A 15,449-nucleotide genomic window follows, 5' to 3' on the forward strand; every position below is an offset into this window, starting at 1 on the left:
ATATAATTTGGAATTATAAAATTTCTTCAGTGTCACAAGCTCATAATCTTGATACTCTCTGCTTGTCTGCTCTGTGATTCTACCTACATCAAATGGACTGCAGCTGTTCAAGAAGGCAGCTCATGACCACCTCCTCTGGGCCAACTAAGATGGACAATGAATACTGGCCAAATCAGTGTGTGAGAAACGAAGCTCACTCACTTCAATAATTTCAGTCCGAGACAAGATCTGAATCAGTAGTGTCATTTATTTCGCTCTTGCAAGAGGAGTGTGGTGTCTACTATGTACAAAGGCAGTCTCACACACAGACACTGAATTCAACTAGTACACAGTATTTATGTAATTTGTTTCCCTTCTCTCCTCCCATTGCTCCTCCCCTGTTTACATCTCCTACTTCTCTAAGACTGGCACGCATTACTCTTGTTTATCTCTTGCCTTATCCGGCCTTTTCTATGACAAAGTGCTTATTTCTGGCCTCACAAGGCTGTTTGACTACCTGCCTCTGTGGTCCATTGTTAAATATATCCTCCTTCACTACCATCTGTTTCCCTTACTTGTTATGACCTTATGACTCATGACTTCTTGATTGTGGTTTGTTCTTGTTTTTGCAGAAGCTGGAAATAGATGCTTATAACTACTGTTTGTATAGGCATATCTAGCTTAACCCCCTCCCCTCACAGCACTCTGTCTATTTGTCTGTAACATCTACCATTGTTTGCAGGCACATTTCATTCTTATATGCACAGTTTAGCTAATATAAAAACAATTATATACTTCCTTTCATAGTTTTCATTCCTGTTGACTCAGCTTTTGGCTGAAACAATCATACACTGGTGTGAGTTCATTTACCTTGAATAAGTAATTATGATTGCAGAAGTAACACTACTTTACCTATATCCCACAAGTAGCACCCATATCTCATGAATGAATAAATAAAAAATATTAAAGAGATTAAAAAAGAAAGATCATCTTATAAATTTGTTTTGAATTTCTTTTGTTTTGTAAAGGCTTTTGACAATGATGAGGTCAACACCAATAACAGTGAGATTCGCTATGCAATCATTGCTGGTGACGACCAACAAAATTTTACCATTGATCCGATCTCAGGTGATCTCCATTCAATTGGTCCCATAGATCGAGAGGCCATGAAATCTTCAGATGGAAAAATTAATCTAATTGTGAAAGCTTATGATTTAGGAGTTCCTTCTCTTTCAACAACTGTCAATGTCACTATCCATGTAGAGGTAAGCATTTGAACTTCTTAAAACTTTGGATATTTGGTTGTGTTTTCAGAAATAAGCAGGTAAAAAACACGTGTATCTGCTGTATTTAGGTACCCAAAATCAAATTCACAATGATACCTTCTGTTGTTATCAATTTCAAAATGACTCTCATTCCTTCATTCCTTAAGGAAATGACTCCTTAAAAAAAACACCTGTTAATTCTTGAAAGATTTTGAACAATTAACTCTATCATGTAATACTAAGTTTCAGAGCATTGCTCAAGAGAATTTAACTTTGTTTGGTATGTCTTAATTCATGAAGTTTGCTCAGAATTTTGGCGTCAATTAAATACTTTTTGTACTACTGCTAGGTTTGAGAAATCATTTTCTATTCTCTAGCTACAAGAAGCTGAGAATATGCTTGGCTAGTTATTTGTTACATACATGGAGAGAGATGGTAACTTTTATAAGCAGTTTTAAGTTCCCACTGACCAATAGGTAGAATTGAATGGTAAGGTTCCAAGTTTTAAGTCTTTTACCGGAACAAATTAAAATCAACATTGACTAAATATTATGTCATAGGCAACAAATACTCTAAACTACAGGTTATTTTTAACTTGACGTGAATGATGACTTGCATTGCATACAAACTTTGCTCTTTGTTAAAAAGAAAATCCCAAAGTCTCTCAGCTTTAATTCCTTCTATCCATTTTTCTCAGTTGTGGCATCCTATTTCCATCAATAATCCTGTCCCTTGGTCTTCTGTGTATTCCTAAACTGTCATCTAGAAACAAGGCTCATTCTGAAATATAGCAAAGTAAGAAGAAAAATTGACTTTTCAGTCCCTTGAGCCTCCTCTGACATTCTACGTTATGGCTGATCATCCATCTCAAAACCAATTTTCCGGGCAGTGAAGTGACCCTTTCCCACAGCCCGCCTTCATGCTTAGCAGCCTCTGTGGCTGCCTCTGAACTCTTCCCTGAGGTGACTGGCCTGACTTCTATTTACACACTTTCCCTCACCCTCAGAATCAAAGTTTACAGCTTGCTCCCAGCTCGGGAACAAAAATCAGGCAAACGTCCTTAAGCCAACAAGAGGACCTGTTGTCTTTGATTGAGCAATGAGCCAGATTTAGTTACCAGACCAGTATTTTCTGGCATAACCATTTGCATGTAAACATAGGAGCAGTTAATTGGGAGCAAGCTCACGTTATTCGATTCGTCGAGCTTGCTTTGCTATTCAGTAAGATCATATCTGATCCGATTGTGCTCTTGCCTCCATATTCCTGCCTATTGCTGGTAACTTTTATCTATTAGCAGTCAGAATCAGAGTGAATTTAACATTATATTTGAAAGGAAGAAAAAAGATTTAAGTTAACCCAATGTCAATGGAAGACAAGGTATGGACATACAGTTGTTCTGCTATAATGTGGTAATTCCATTCTTGTGCAACCCCGTGTTGTAAGAAAATCGTGTAAAAGCAGCACCATTTAAACTAATGGGGCTAGAATTGCATTATAATGAAAATGCGCTTTAAAAGGTGGTTCTTCAGAACCAGTGTCCCCAATTCATCAATTGTGTTACAATGAATTCGCATTAACGAAATGCGCATTACAGCAGAACAACCTGTATTTGTAAGTAAAATAACAAAATATCAATGGAAATTAACGTGATTCAGATCCACCATACCTTTAAGGCACAGGAGCTCTAGTGCAATTGTAATCAGCCATGGACAAATAAAGAGGTAAAAGACAATATAAAACAAAGGACAATATGACATGTGAACAAAAATGCTTATCTTAGTGAATAGGGGAGATACAGAAAACAGCAAATATTGACAAAACCAATCATAAGGGGTACAAAAGGGGAGTACAAAAAGAAAGTTTTAAGATCAGCATGATTTTTTTGATTTGGAGATGCCAGTGTTGGACTGAGGTGTGCGAAGTTAAAAATCACATAACACCAGGCTGCTTGTTGGATGCTGCCTGAACTGCTGTGCTCTTCCAGCACCACTGATCCAGAATCTGGTTTCCAGCATCTGCAATCATTGTTTTTACCAGGTTATAGTCCAACAGGTTTAATTGGAAGCACACTAGCTTTTGGAGTGATGCTCCTTCATCAGGTGGTAGTGGAGGGCTCAATCCTAACAGAATTTATAGCAAAAATTAACAGTGTGATGTAACTGATTATACATTGAAAAATTGATTGTCTGTTAAGCCTTTCATCTGTTAGAATACAGTGGTGGTTTCACTTCTTTCATGTGTAAATCACAAAACCTTTTTGTATAAAAAAGTTGCATTCTCAGGTTAGCTGTTAACAATGGTGATAGCTAGACAACATGTTGAAGGTGTTGGCCCCCTGTGTTCTCTGTCCATGCCATGATGTTTAGATTGATTCTAATCTAAAAAGTGAGATAACGGTGTTTTACATAAATTCATGCAGTTTTTGAGCTCAGAGTTCTACATGAATGCATGCAGTTTTTGAGCAAAGTACAATGTAACCCTACAAGTACGAATTCACCCCACAAAATATGTGTGTGTGTGTGTGTCTGTCTGTCTGGGATGGAGGTTGTGAGTGTGAGAAAATGTATGTGTGTGTGTAGTGAGTGCAGAGTGTCTTAAGTCTGTGAGGGGGTGAGTATGGGAGTGTGTGTGTTTGTAAGGATGTGTGTGGGTGTCTGTGTGCACGTCTGCGTGTATGTGTTTCCGAGTGTATGTGTGTATAGGAGTGCCTGTGTGTGTGTGAGAGTGTGTTTGTGTAGGAGTATCTGTGTGTGTGTATAGTGCAATGGTGGTCACCTGTAATGTGACATGAACCCAAGGTTCTGGTTGAGGCCCTCCCTATGGGTACCAAACTTAGCTATCAACCTCTGCTCGGCCACATTTGTGTGCTGCCTGCCCCGAAGTCCTCCTTGGAGGATGGCCACCCGATGGTCACCATGATTTTTTTTATAATTGCTTAACTTTGGAAGAATAGAATGGTCAGGAGACTGAAGGCATCTTGATGGCTTGTAACAGTGATATTATAAATGAAGACAATAATGGCAATGACAAATTATTCCTTTCCATCAGTCATTTCAATTGAGGAAAGGGTCAGCATGTCAAATATAAGGAAATTTACCGGATTATAGGGCTGAATCTTGGCTAAGTGCCTGCTTTGATGAGTTCCATGGAGTGTTACTTTCTGCTTGACGTGTCAGGGGTCATCATTAACATCCACATTCAATTAACTTCAACCCTGCCCTTCTGTCACTTCTCTCATGCAATTCTGACCTCACTCTATCATCTGCTGTTCCTGGAACAATTCGACATTGTTGGGCTATCCCGGAATTCACCAGCAGCCCTGCTGGCACCATCTTCAAAAGGTGGTTTTGGAACCGGATTTGGACTGTCAGATTGAAGTTTCCCTGATAATTCCGGGAAGGGTTACTATAATGTTAGCAGGCGGTGCAAGGGCAGGCAGGGTTAGTGATGATGGGGGTGGTGGCGGATGACAGTGAATGAGTGAAGACATTGCAGGCAGTAGTGAGGGTGGTAGAGCATAAGTTTGGTGGGTTTAGTAAGATAGGGAGATATATATTAATAAGGCAAGATGTGTAAGTAATAGGTTTGTTAACAAGTAATAGTCCATCTTAGTAGTCAACTTACTGCTACCTAGTCTGGAGCTTGCTTTGACTCCTGAAAGTTGTCACAAGGATGCAGTTGATTGCTCTCGATGTTGAGATAGACCTGACTAGACTTCTCATGTAATGCTGCCACATCTCCCATCATTGCCTACATCACTCAGATTCTAATAAGCTTCATCCTTTGGAAAACAATGACACTAAAGAGCAACAAATCTTCAAGATCAGTTAGTGGGGTTCCATCTCAGACTTTTATAGGAAGTGAGAACATTGCAGATGCTGTAATAATAATCTTCCAAAGTTCTCCCAATACAAGGTCAGTTCCCTTAAGTTGTGCAGGGCATAGAGAGTAGGGGTAATGCGACAATTTGTGTCCTATAATAGATCTCTTACAGACCTTCAAAAGTTAACCATATTTATTAATGATGACATTGAGCGCCACACATCCAAATTTGTCAATGCACAAAAATAAGTGGCATTATAGTCGGTGCAGATTGAAAAGAATTTTTTTAACTTCATGAAGATATATATATATTATGTAATATATATATGTATGTATGCATATGTTATGTGAATAGCCAAAACTATGACAAATTGATTTTGATGAAGACAAATGTGAGATCATCCACTTTAAACAAAGCAATCGATACAATGGAGTATTTTCTAAATGATGAAAAGCTTGAAAGCCCAAAGAGACTCGTGGCACTCAGATACATGAACAATTAAAATGTCATAAACATCAAATCAAAAATATGGAATAGAATGCTGACCTTCGTATATAGAGATATAGAATAAACTGAGTAATTTTAATCAACTATACAATGCCCTGATAATATCAAATATTTCTGGGCATGATATCTTCAGAAAGGTAGGCTGCCCTTGGTGGGATTGAAGCATAGATTGAACAAATGTTGACACCACATTTGAATTACAACATGGAAATACACAAATTCTGTAGCAGAGCCTAGCTCCTGAAGAGCCAGTGCCAATGGACAGATAATTGTGTCTGAATGTCTGAAAATCATCCCCACAAGACTGCTTCTCTTCTTCCACCTCTCTATTGACCAATGTCACACTCACAAATGATCAAAGGAAAAGGACAAAGATACATTCAAGGTCACTCCAAGGTGGACTTCGGGATAGGCAGCAGAGGAAAATGGCCGAGCAGAGGCTGATAGCTAAGTTTGGTACCCATAGGGAGGGACTCAACCGGGACCTTGGGTTCATGTCACATTACAGGTGATCACCATTGCACTACACACACACACACACACAGATATTCCTACACACACACACACACTCTCACATACACAGGGACACAGGTACACACAGATGAGCACACAGATACCCACACACACCCTTATAGACACACACATTCCCACACTCACACATGCACCCCTTCACAGACTTAAGACACTCTGCGCGCGCGCACACACACACACACACACACACACACACACACACTTTCTCACACTCATAACCCCTACCCCAGACAGACACACACACATAGACAGACAAAGACCCACATGCACACATATATTTTGTGGGGTGAATTTGTACTTGCAGAGTTATATTGCACTTTGCTCAAAAACTGCATGTATTCATGTAGAACTCTGAGCTCAAACACTGCATGAATTTATGTAAAACTCTGTTATCTCACTTTTTAGATTAGAATCAATCTAAACATCAGGTCATAGACAGAGAACACAGGGGGATAACACCTTCAACGTATTGACTAGCTATCACCATTGTTAGCAGCTAACCCGAGAATGCAACTTTAAAAAGAAGGGTTTTGTGATTTACACATGAAAGAAGTGAAACTATCACTGTATTCTAACAGATGAAAGGCTTAACAGACAATCAATTTTTCAATGTATAATTTCAGTTACATCACACTGCAAATTTTTGCTATAAATTCTGTGTTACGATCGAGCCCTCCACTATCGTCGCTCCGAAAGCTAGGGTGCTTCCAATTAAAACTGTTGGACTATAACTTGGTGTTGCGTAATTTTTAACTTTGTACATCCCAGTCCAACATCGGCATCTCCAAATCATGACTAAAACTTGAAGACATGGATGCCCCGGACTGGGAGGGGAAAGCTGTTGACTGCTTAGCATTGCACATGCAGATACAATAAGGTTGAAGCCACTTCGAGGCTCAGTGATTCAACTGTGAGGTTTGAATATTGGCAGCAGTGGAGGGAGAAGGAAGCCAGCCCAGTTCCATTTCCTCACACAGCATGCCCCTGAAAAATATTTTGCATCAAAAATTGGGCTTTTCAATTATGTGAGGACTTATTAAGCCTGACAGATGTATTTTTGATTCCGAATGACTACAACGGTTGCTGTTAATCACAGAAACTGTATTCCCTGGAATGTTAAAGATTAAGGGGTGATTGATCGAAGTTCTCAAGACATTAAATGGAAAAGAAAGGGTGTTAGAGATAAATTATTTTCACTGAGAAGGTCTATAACTAGCAAAAAAGGTGCAAAAAATAGAGTTAGACATTTCAGAGGTAAATAGAAACACAATACACTCTCAGCAATCAGTCAGCATGCCTGATGATTCCAGTAGAGAACAATGAATGTTAGAAAGAGATATGAATTTACCACATACTCTGTTGTGTCTGACATAACAAGATATGAACAACCAGTATTTATGAATCAAGTAGAATTTATTAGCCAATGTTTTATACTGAGTACACAAACAGTGAAGTCAGTTTTAAAGTTTCTTGTCTTTCAAGGCTCAGGATTCCTTGAATAAATGTGATATCTTTCTTCTCATCTCTCTGAAGTGATGTTATATTGAACTTTGTCTCAAAATAATTACACCACAGAAGCTGTGTTAAAACAATGCCACAAAGAACTCTAATTTTAAAACACTATTCCTAACTCTGAAGGTTGCCTATTTCTTACTTAAAATAGTTTGAATTAGCTCTTTCCATTGGTTGAAGAAGTTCTGAATAAGAGTGACTGGACTCAAAATGTTAATTCTGCTTTCTCTCCACAGATGCTACCAGACCTGTTGAGTTTCTCCAGCAATTTCTGTTTTGCTTCAAACCTATAGCATCCACAATTCTTAGTTTTATCTCCACCTTGGATGCATACAATTCTTCTTTACATTTTCTCACCAACCTTAAGTTCCAATGTGGCTGGATTGAAAACATTCTCCATTCACTGAAATTGACTTCCCACCAATTTCTTTCTTTTTTTTGTAGCTGGTTTAAATCTAATTAGGTTAAATGTATTGGGGGTGTACGGGGAGAGGGGATGGGGAGAAAAATATGGTTTGATTAGAAAGAAAGACAGCCTGTATGTTCATTTGAGAAAATACTTCAAAATGACACAAGTTGTTTGGTGTACTTTACTTTGAATAAGAGCACCTCTTTAAATAATGAAGCAAACTTTTGTATTCTTAAACCTTACAGGATGTAAATGACAATTCACCAATATTTTCTCAGCCTGTCTACAATGCGTCTGTAATGGAACACACATTAGGTAAGTTATGACATGAAATAGCAACTACATTGTAATGATCTTGGTTATGGAGTAAATTATGTATTTAAAGCACTAGTTTCCCACTCGTCCCCAACTCCAGTGACTTGGTAACAGATTAAATTAGTGGCTTTGCTGCAAGTGGTAATGTGTTGCATGTTTAAAACATTTAAAGAAAACCATAATAGTTTTGAATGATTAGTGTTCTAATCACAAAAGACAGAATTTGAAATAATAGTTGATGTTCCTTTGATAAGCAATAACAGCTCATAGAAGCAAGGGAAAATTGGTTGACAGAGGTCTTATGAGCATACTGAGGAGTAACATGAATGTCAGAAAAAACTGTTGGGAGAAGTAGCTGATTTATCAATTGGCATTCAGGCTGACAACTTTCCTAAGGACCCTTCAAGTTAAAGTAAGAAATATGTCTGATGATAAAATCATGCTTGTATTTTTAAAGACAGACACTGTTAGACCTCTTGGTACTGCACTTGTTTGGTCAGAAAAGCAGCTTCATAAACCTGAAGCAACCTGAAGTAAGATCTGTCAGAGTAACTCGTTTCAGCTATGCGGTTATTGAGTTTCTCTCAGGCTGGCAGGTATAACATTAGCGATTTGATATTTCAGTTTTAAATTAATGCATAAACATTGTTTTTACTTTCAAGCATAATGTTTATATTTTGTTTTTGTAATTTCATGATTTGATTGGTCTTTATTCAGCACTTCATTGATAATGAAGGTTGAACACAGCCTTCATTCAATTGTTGATACAAATAAAGAACTTTTAATAGCATAATCCATCATGCCATCTTCATACCACTGAAGGTTTATTAACTGTAAATTTTCTGATTAAATGATCATAATTTTATTTTATCATTTTATTTATAATACTATGACTGCAAAATAAAACCGTCTTCAATAATATCTTTGTAAAATGCTGTTCAAAGCAGTGTGACATATTAATTTTTCCTTTATTGACTGCATTAATATTAATATCTCTTAAAACAATATGTTCACCTTTCTCATTTGTTCTTACCATGCATACAGGAGCTTTTGTGACATTGGTTAAAGCCAGTGACAATGATGCAACAGAAATCAATAACCGGATAATATACCGTATTGAAAATGGTGGCTCAGGAACTTTTCTAATCAGATCAGTCTTAACAAATGATACCATTCCGAAACAGTATGAAGGAAATCTTACTGTTGATCCTACAATAGCGCTGGATTATGACAAAGGACCAAAATGTTACAACTTAAATGTCAGTGCTTCAGATTTAGGAACTCCATCTAATACAGCATATGCAACTGTTCGTGTCACTGTAATAGACGTGAATGATGAAACTCCTGTACTAGATCCAGATTCAATGAGGGATTTGGATGTAATGGAAAATAACGCTGAGTTTGGAATAGTAAGGAATATAACTGCAACTGACATTGACACAAATCATTCATTAATTTATCAACTGGTTTCAACAGTTTGTTATAAATCTAAAATTATTGATGCTCAACCAGATGCACCATGCCATTATTGGTTTGGACTTTATGACAACGGATCACTCTATGTGAATGAATCATCAGTTATTGACTATGAGAAAGTTGATCAGGTGGACATGACTATTCGTGTGACTGACCTTTACACTGAAAAAAATAATGCATCTCGTACTGGTAAGCCAATCTTCAAATTCTCAAGTGTGTTGCTGTATGTGCAATTCTAAAAGGCTTATTACATTCTTCTCTGCTATTGAGACAAGATCATTTTAGACAATTCTCTTTTCAATCCATCTCTTTGTTGCCTAGGGAAGCAACAAAAATTATGGAGTAATTTTTCTTTGGCCCTTTGCAATTCCTCTGTTAGAGAGGTTGCAAGCTGTTCTGATTTCAATCACCTCATTTCTGCAGCTGGAAGCTGCAGTTCTCCCACAGCTATTTTATAAACAGCTGAACCTCTGGAATTTAGACAAGGCTAATCTCAGACCTCAGTAATCCCTTTCTCTGCCCATCTCCCATCCACGGCCCTCCTCCATATCATTGCACGTCTGATGGTAAATTGCAACCCTCAAGTCTCCTACATGTGCAACATCTCAGGAAGAAAGAACAGTATCTAATTTAAAATGCTCTAATAATTGAATTGTTTTTATGATCATTGCAACAAAATTAGTAGATAAGTCTGAGTAAAGAACTTAAGACGCAGAATTTGTTTTGACTCTATAAGCTCCTCTAAGTCTCAGGCAACCTGCTTTTCAGTGAGACTAATATTATGGGATTTTGATTTGATTATTTAGTACCAACACAACACCTCTGCCTAGAAATGAGGTGGTGCAGCAGTCATGTTTTAGGTCTTTGGTGGCCTCCAGGTTTCCAGCATGGCAGGAAAGATATACACGCACTTGATGAGCTGAAAGTTTGCGGCTAGCTGGATTAGCAAAAGCTAAAAATACTGGCATGCCTGAAATAGCCATTAGTTCCTTTGCATGATGAAGGATCCAGCATCTGTTTGAATGAATGCGACAGCTTATCAATGCCATGAAAATCCAGTCAGCTCTGAAGAAAAAGCATCTCGTTGGATGGGCGGGTACATTGAGTCATAAAATCATAGAGTCAACCAGCATTGAAGCAGACCCTTCAGTCTAACTCATCCATGCTGACCAAGTTTCCCAAACTAAACTAGTGCCACTTATTTTCGTTCTGCCCAAATCCCTCTAAACTTTGCCTATTCCTGTACCTGTCCAAATGTCTTTTAAATATTGTTACGTACCTGCATCTACCACTTCCTCTGGTACTTAATTCTTCATACAAGCCACCCACTGTGTGGAAACGTTGCCACTCAGGTCCCTTTTAAATCATTCTCCACTCTACCATAAAAATATGTTCCCTAGTTTTGAATTCACCCACCCAAGGGAAAAGATCTTTGCTATTCAGCTTATCTACATCCCTCATGAATTTATAAACCTCTATAAGGCATCCCTCAACTTCCTACTCACCAGTGAAAAAAGTCCAACCTATCCTTATAGCTCAAACCCTCCAGTTTCAGCAACATCCTGGTAAATCTTTTCTGAACCCTCCCCAGTTTAATAATATCCTTCCTATAGAAAGGTGACGAGAACTGTACATAGTTCTCTGAAAGTGGCCTCACATAATTAAATCTCTAATTATGACTGAATAATAAAATTTGGCTAAAAATGGGCAGAAATAGAAAATTAATATTTTGTTTTTAGATTCTAAGATTTTTTAAAAACAACTGAATGTAAGAAAGAAAGAGAACTGTTTGTATTCAGGAAGGAAACAAAATGCATTGTACAGATAATAGAAATTGCTGGAAAAACACAACAGGTCTGGCAGCATCGGAGGAGAGAAAACACAGTTAACATTTCAGGTCTAGTGACCCTATTTTAGAACTGATGTCCTGAAATTAGATCTGATTTAACAGTTCTGAAGAAGGGTCACTGGGCCTGAAATGTTGGCTCTGTTTTTTCTCCATAGATGCTGCCAGACCTACAGAGTTTCTAAGCAATTTCTGTTTTTGTTTCTGATTTCTAATATTCACAGTTCTTTGTATTTTTTTGTATGTACTGTAGTGGGCATGATGTAGTCAAAAAAGGACTTAAATATAATTAGGGGCCAAATATAAAAAAGGCTTGTTCCATTAGTTACAGGTCCCCTGATTGTGGGAGAGAAATGGAAGTTAATGCCTGAATGTCAGAGTCAGAATCATCGAGACAAAGTCTTACAGCATGGAAACATGCTGACCAAAATGTCCATTTACCCTTATCCCATTTCCCTGCACTTAGCCCATACCCTTCTAATCCTTTCCTATCTGTGTATCCTTAGTCCAAGAACTCCCCACCTACGTTCAGGACACCACCCATGCCCTCCACCTCCTCCATGACTTTCGCTTCCCCAGCCCCCAACGCCTTATCTTCACCATGGACATCCAGTCCCTATACACCTCCATCTCCCATCACGAAGGCCTCAAAGCCCTCCACTTCTTCCTTTCCCGCTGACCCAACAGGACACTGTTGCTGATGTGAATATGGAATCACAAATAATTAGAATGGATGCCCTGGAAATATGCAGGGAAGAGGTTTTGGGAATATTGGAAAGGATGAATATAGATAAGTCTCCTGGGCCTGATGGCATTTACCCCAGGATCCTATGGGAAGCTAGGGAGGAGATAGCAGAGCCATTGGCCTGGATTTTTATGTCGTCGTTGTCAACAGGAATAGTACCAGAGGACTGGAGGATAGCGAATGTGGTCCCATTGTTCAAGAAAGGGAGTAGGGATAGCCCTAGCAACTATAGGCCAGTGAGTCTGACTTCAGTGGTGGGCAAAGTCTTAGAGAGAATGGTAAGGGATAAGATTTATGAACATCTGGGTAGGAATAACGTGATCAGGGATAGCCAGCATGGTTTTGTGAAGGGCAGGTCGTGCCTCACAAACCTTATTGAGTTCTTTGAGAAGGTGACCAAGGAAGTGGATGAGGGTAAAGCAGTAGATGTTGTGTATATGGATTTTAGTAAGGCGTTCGATAAGGTTCCCCATGGTAGGCTAATGCTAAAACTTCGGAGGTATGGCATTGAGGATACATTAGAGGTTTGGATTAGGAATTGGCTGGCTGGAAGGAGACAGAGGGTAGTAGTTGATGGATTATGTTCATCTTGGAGCGCAGTTACTAGCGGTGTACCACAAGGATCTGTTTTGGGACCATTGCTTTTTGTTATCTTTATAAATGATCTAGAGGAAGGACTTGAAAGCTGGGTAAGCAAGTTTGCGGATGACACAAAAGTCGGTGGAGTTGTGGATAGTGAGGAAGGAAGTGGTAGGTTACAGCGGGATATAGATAAGTTGCAGAGCTGGGCGGAAATGTGGCAAATGGAATTCAATGTAGCTAAGTGCGAAGTCGTTCACTTTGGTAGGAATAACAAGATGATGGATTACTGGGCTAATGGTAGGCTACTTGGTAGTGTGGATGAGCAGAGGGATCTTGGTGTCCATGTACACAGATCTCTGAAAGTTGCCACCCAGGTAAATAGTGCTGTGAGGAAGGCATATGGTGTACTGGGCTTTATTGGCAGAGGAATTGAGTTCCGGAGTCCTGAGGTCATGTTGCAGTTGTATAAGACTCTGGTGCGGCCTCATCTGGAGTATTGTGTGCAGTTTTGGTCGCCATACTATAGGAAGGATGTGGAAGCTTTAGAACGAGTGCAGAGGAGGTTTACCAGGATGTTGCCTGGAATGGTAGGAAAATCTTATGAGGAAAGGCTGAGGCACTTGGGGCTGTTCTCATTGGAGAAGAGAAGGTTTAGGGGAGATCTGATAGAAGTGTATAAGATGATTAGGGGTTTAGATAGGGTAGATACTAAGAACCTTTTACCGCTAATGGAGTCAGGTGTTACTAGGGGACATAGCTTTAAATTAAGGGGTGGTAGGTATAGGACAGAGGTTAGGGGTAGATTCTTCACACAGCGGGTTGTGAGTTCATGGAATGCCCTGCCCGTATCAGTGGTGAACTCTCCTTCTTTATGGTCATTTAAGCGGGCATTGGATAGGCATTTGGAAGTTATTGGGCTAGTATAGGTTAGGTAGGATTCGGTCGGCGCAACATCGAGGGCCGAAGGGCCTGTACTGCGCTGTATCCTTCTATGTTCTATGTTCTATGTACTCTTCCACTGACACCCTCCTTCGCCTGACTGAACTGGTCCTCATTTCTCTTTCCAATCCTCCCACTTCCTCCAAACAAAAGGAGTAGCCATGGGCCCCAGCTATGCCTGCCTCTTTGCTGGATATGTGGAATAGCCCATCTTCCGCAGCTACACTGGCACCACCCCTCACCTTTTCCTCCGCTACATCGATGACTGTATCAGCGCTACCTCGTGCTCCCACAAGGAGGTTGAACAGTTCATCCACTTTACTAACACCTTCCATCCTGACCTCAAATTTACCTGAACAGTCTCAGACTCCTCCCTCCCCTTCCTAGACCTCTCCATTTCTTTCTCGGGCGACCGACGCAACACAGACATCTACTATAAACCAACTGACTCCCACATCTACCTAGATTACACCTCCTCCCACCCTGCCTCCTGTAAAAACGCCATCCCATATTCCCAATTCCTTCATCTCCACTGCATCTGCTCCCAGGAGGACCAACTCCAATACTGAACAACCCAGATGGCCTCCTTCTTCAAAGACCGCAATTTCCCCTCAGACGTGGTTGGCGATGCTCTCCACCACATCTCCTCCACTTCCCGTTCCTCCGCCCTTGAACCCCGCCCCTCCAGATACATCGTATCATCCTTCATCATTTCTGCCACCTCCAAACAGACCTCACCACCAAGGATATATTTCCCTCCCCTCCCCCATATCAGCATTCCAGAAAGACCACTCTCTCGTCAGGTCCACACTCCCCACCAACCTAACCTCCACTCCTGGCACCTTCCCCTGCAACCACAAGAAATGCAAAACTTGTGCCCACACCTCCCCCCTCACTTCCCTCCAAGGCCCCAAGGGATCCTTCCATATCCGTCACAAATTCACCTGCACCTTCACACACATCATTTACTGCATCCGCTGCACCCGATGTGGCTTCCTCTACATTGGGGAGACAGGCCGCCTACTTGCAGAACTTTTCAGAGAACACCTCTGGGACACCTGCACCAACCAACCCAACTGCCCCGTGGCTGAACACTTCAACTCCCCCTCCCACTCCGCCAAGGGCATGCAGGTCCTTGGCCTCCTCCATCGCCAGACCATGGCAACACGACGCCTGGAGGAAGAGCCGCCTCATCTTCCACCTAGGGACCCTACAACCACACAGGATGAATGTAGATTTCTCCAGCTTCTTCATTTCCCCTCCTCCCACCTTATCTCAGTCCCAACCCTTGGACTCAGCACCGCCTTCTTGACCTGCAATCTTCTTCCTGACCTCTCTGCCCCCACTCCCTGTCCGGCTTATCACCCTCACCTTAACCTCCACCCACCCAAGGGCATTCCCAACGCCCCTCCCCCAAGTCCCTCCTCCCTACCTTTTATCTTAGCCTGCTTGGCACACCTTCCTCATTCCTGAAGAAGGGCTTATGCCTGAAACGTCAATTCTCCTGCTCCTTGGATGCT

The 15,449-nt window shown here is 40.4% G+C and overlaps 1 protein-coding gene across 1 annotated transcript in view; it reads left to right on the forward strand.

Moving 5' to 3' along the window:
* The window catches only part of cdhr2 (cadherin related family member 2), a 93,850-nt gene that overhangs the window by 32,636 nt on the left and 45,765 nt on the right, over window positions 1–15,449 (forward strand). Inside the window, exons 15-17 of the mRNA XM_060837498.1 lie at window positions 1,008–1,244; window positions 8,272–8,341; window positions 9,386–10,006. Of these exons, the coding sequence (XP_060693481.1) occupies window positions 1,008–1,244; window positions 8,272–8,341; window positions 9,386–10,006 (928 nt within the window). The remainder of the gene's footprint in view (window positions 1–1,007; window positions 1,245–8,271; window positions 8,342–9,385; window positions 10,007–15,449) is intronic.

The sequence above is a fragment of the Hemiscyllium ocellatum genome, chromosome 16, assembly GCF_020745735.1.
Source record: "Hemiscyllium ocellatum isolate sHemOce1 chromosome 16, sHemOce1.pat.X.cur, whole genome shotgun sequence".
NCBI classification, from domain to species: domain Eukaryota; kingdom Metazoa; phylum Chordata; class Chondrichthyes; order Orectolobiformes; family Hemiscylliidae; genus Hemiscyllium; species Hemiscyllium ocellatum.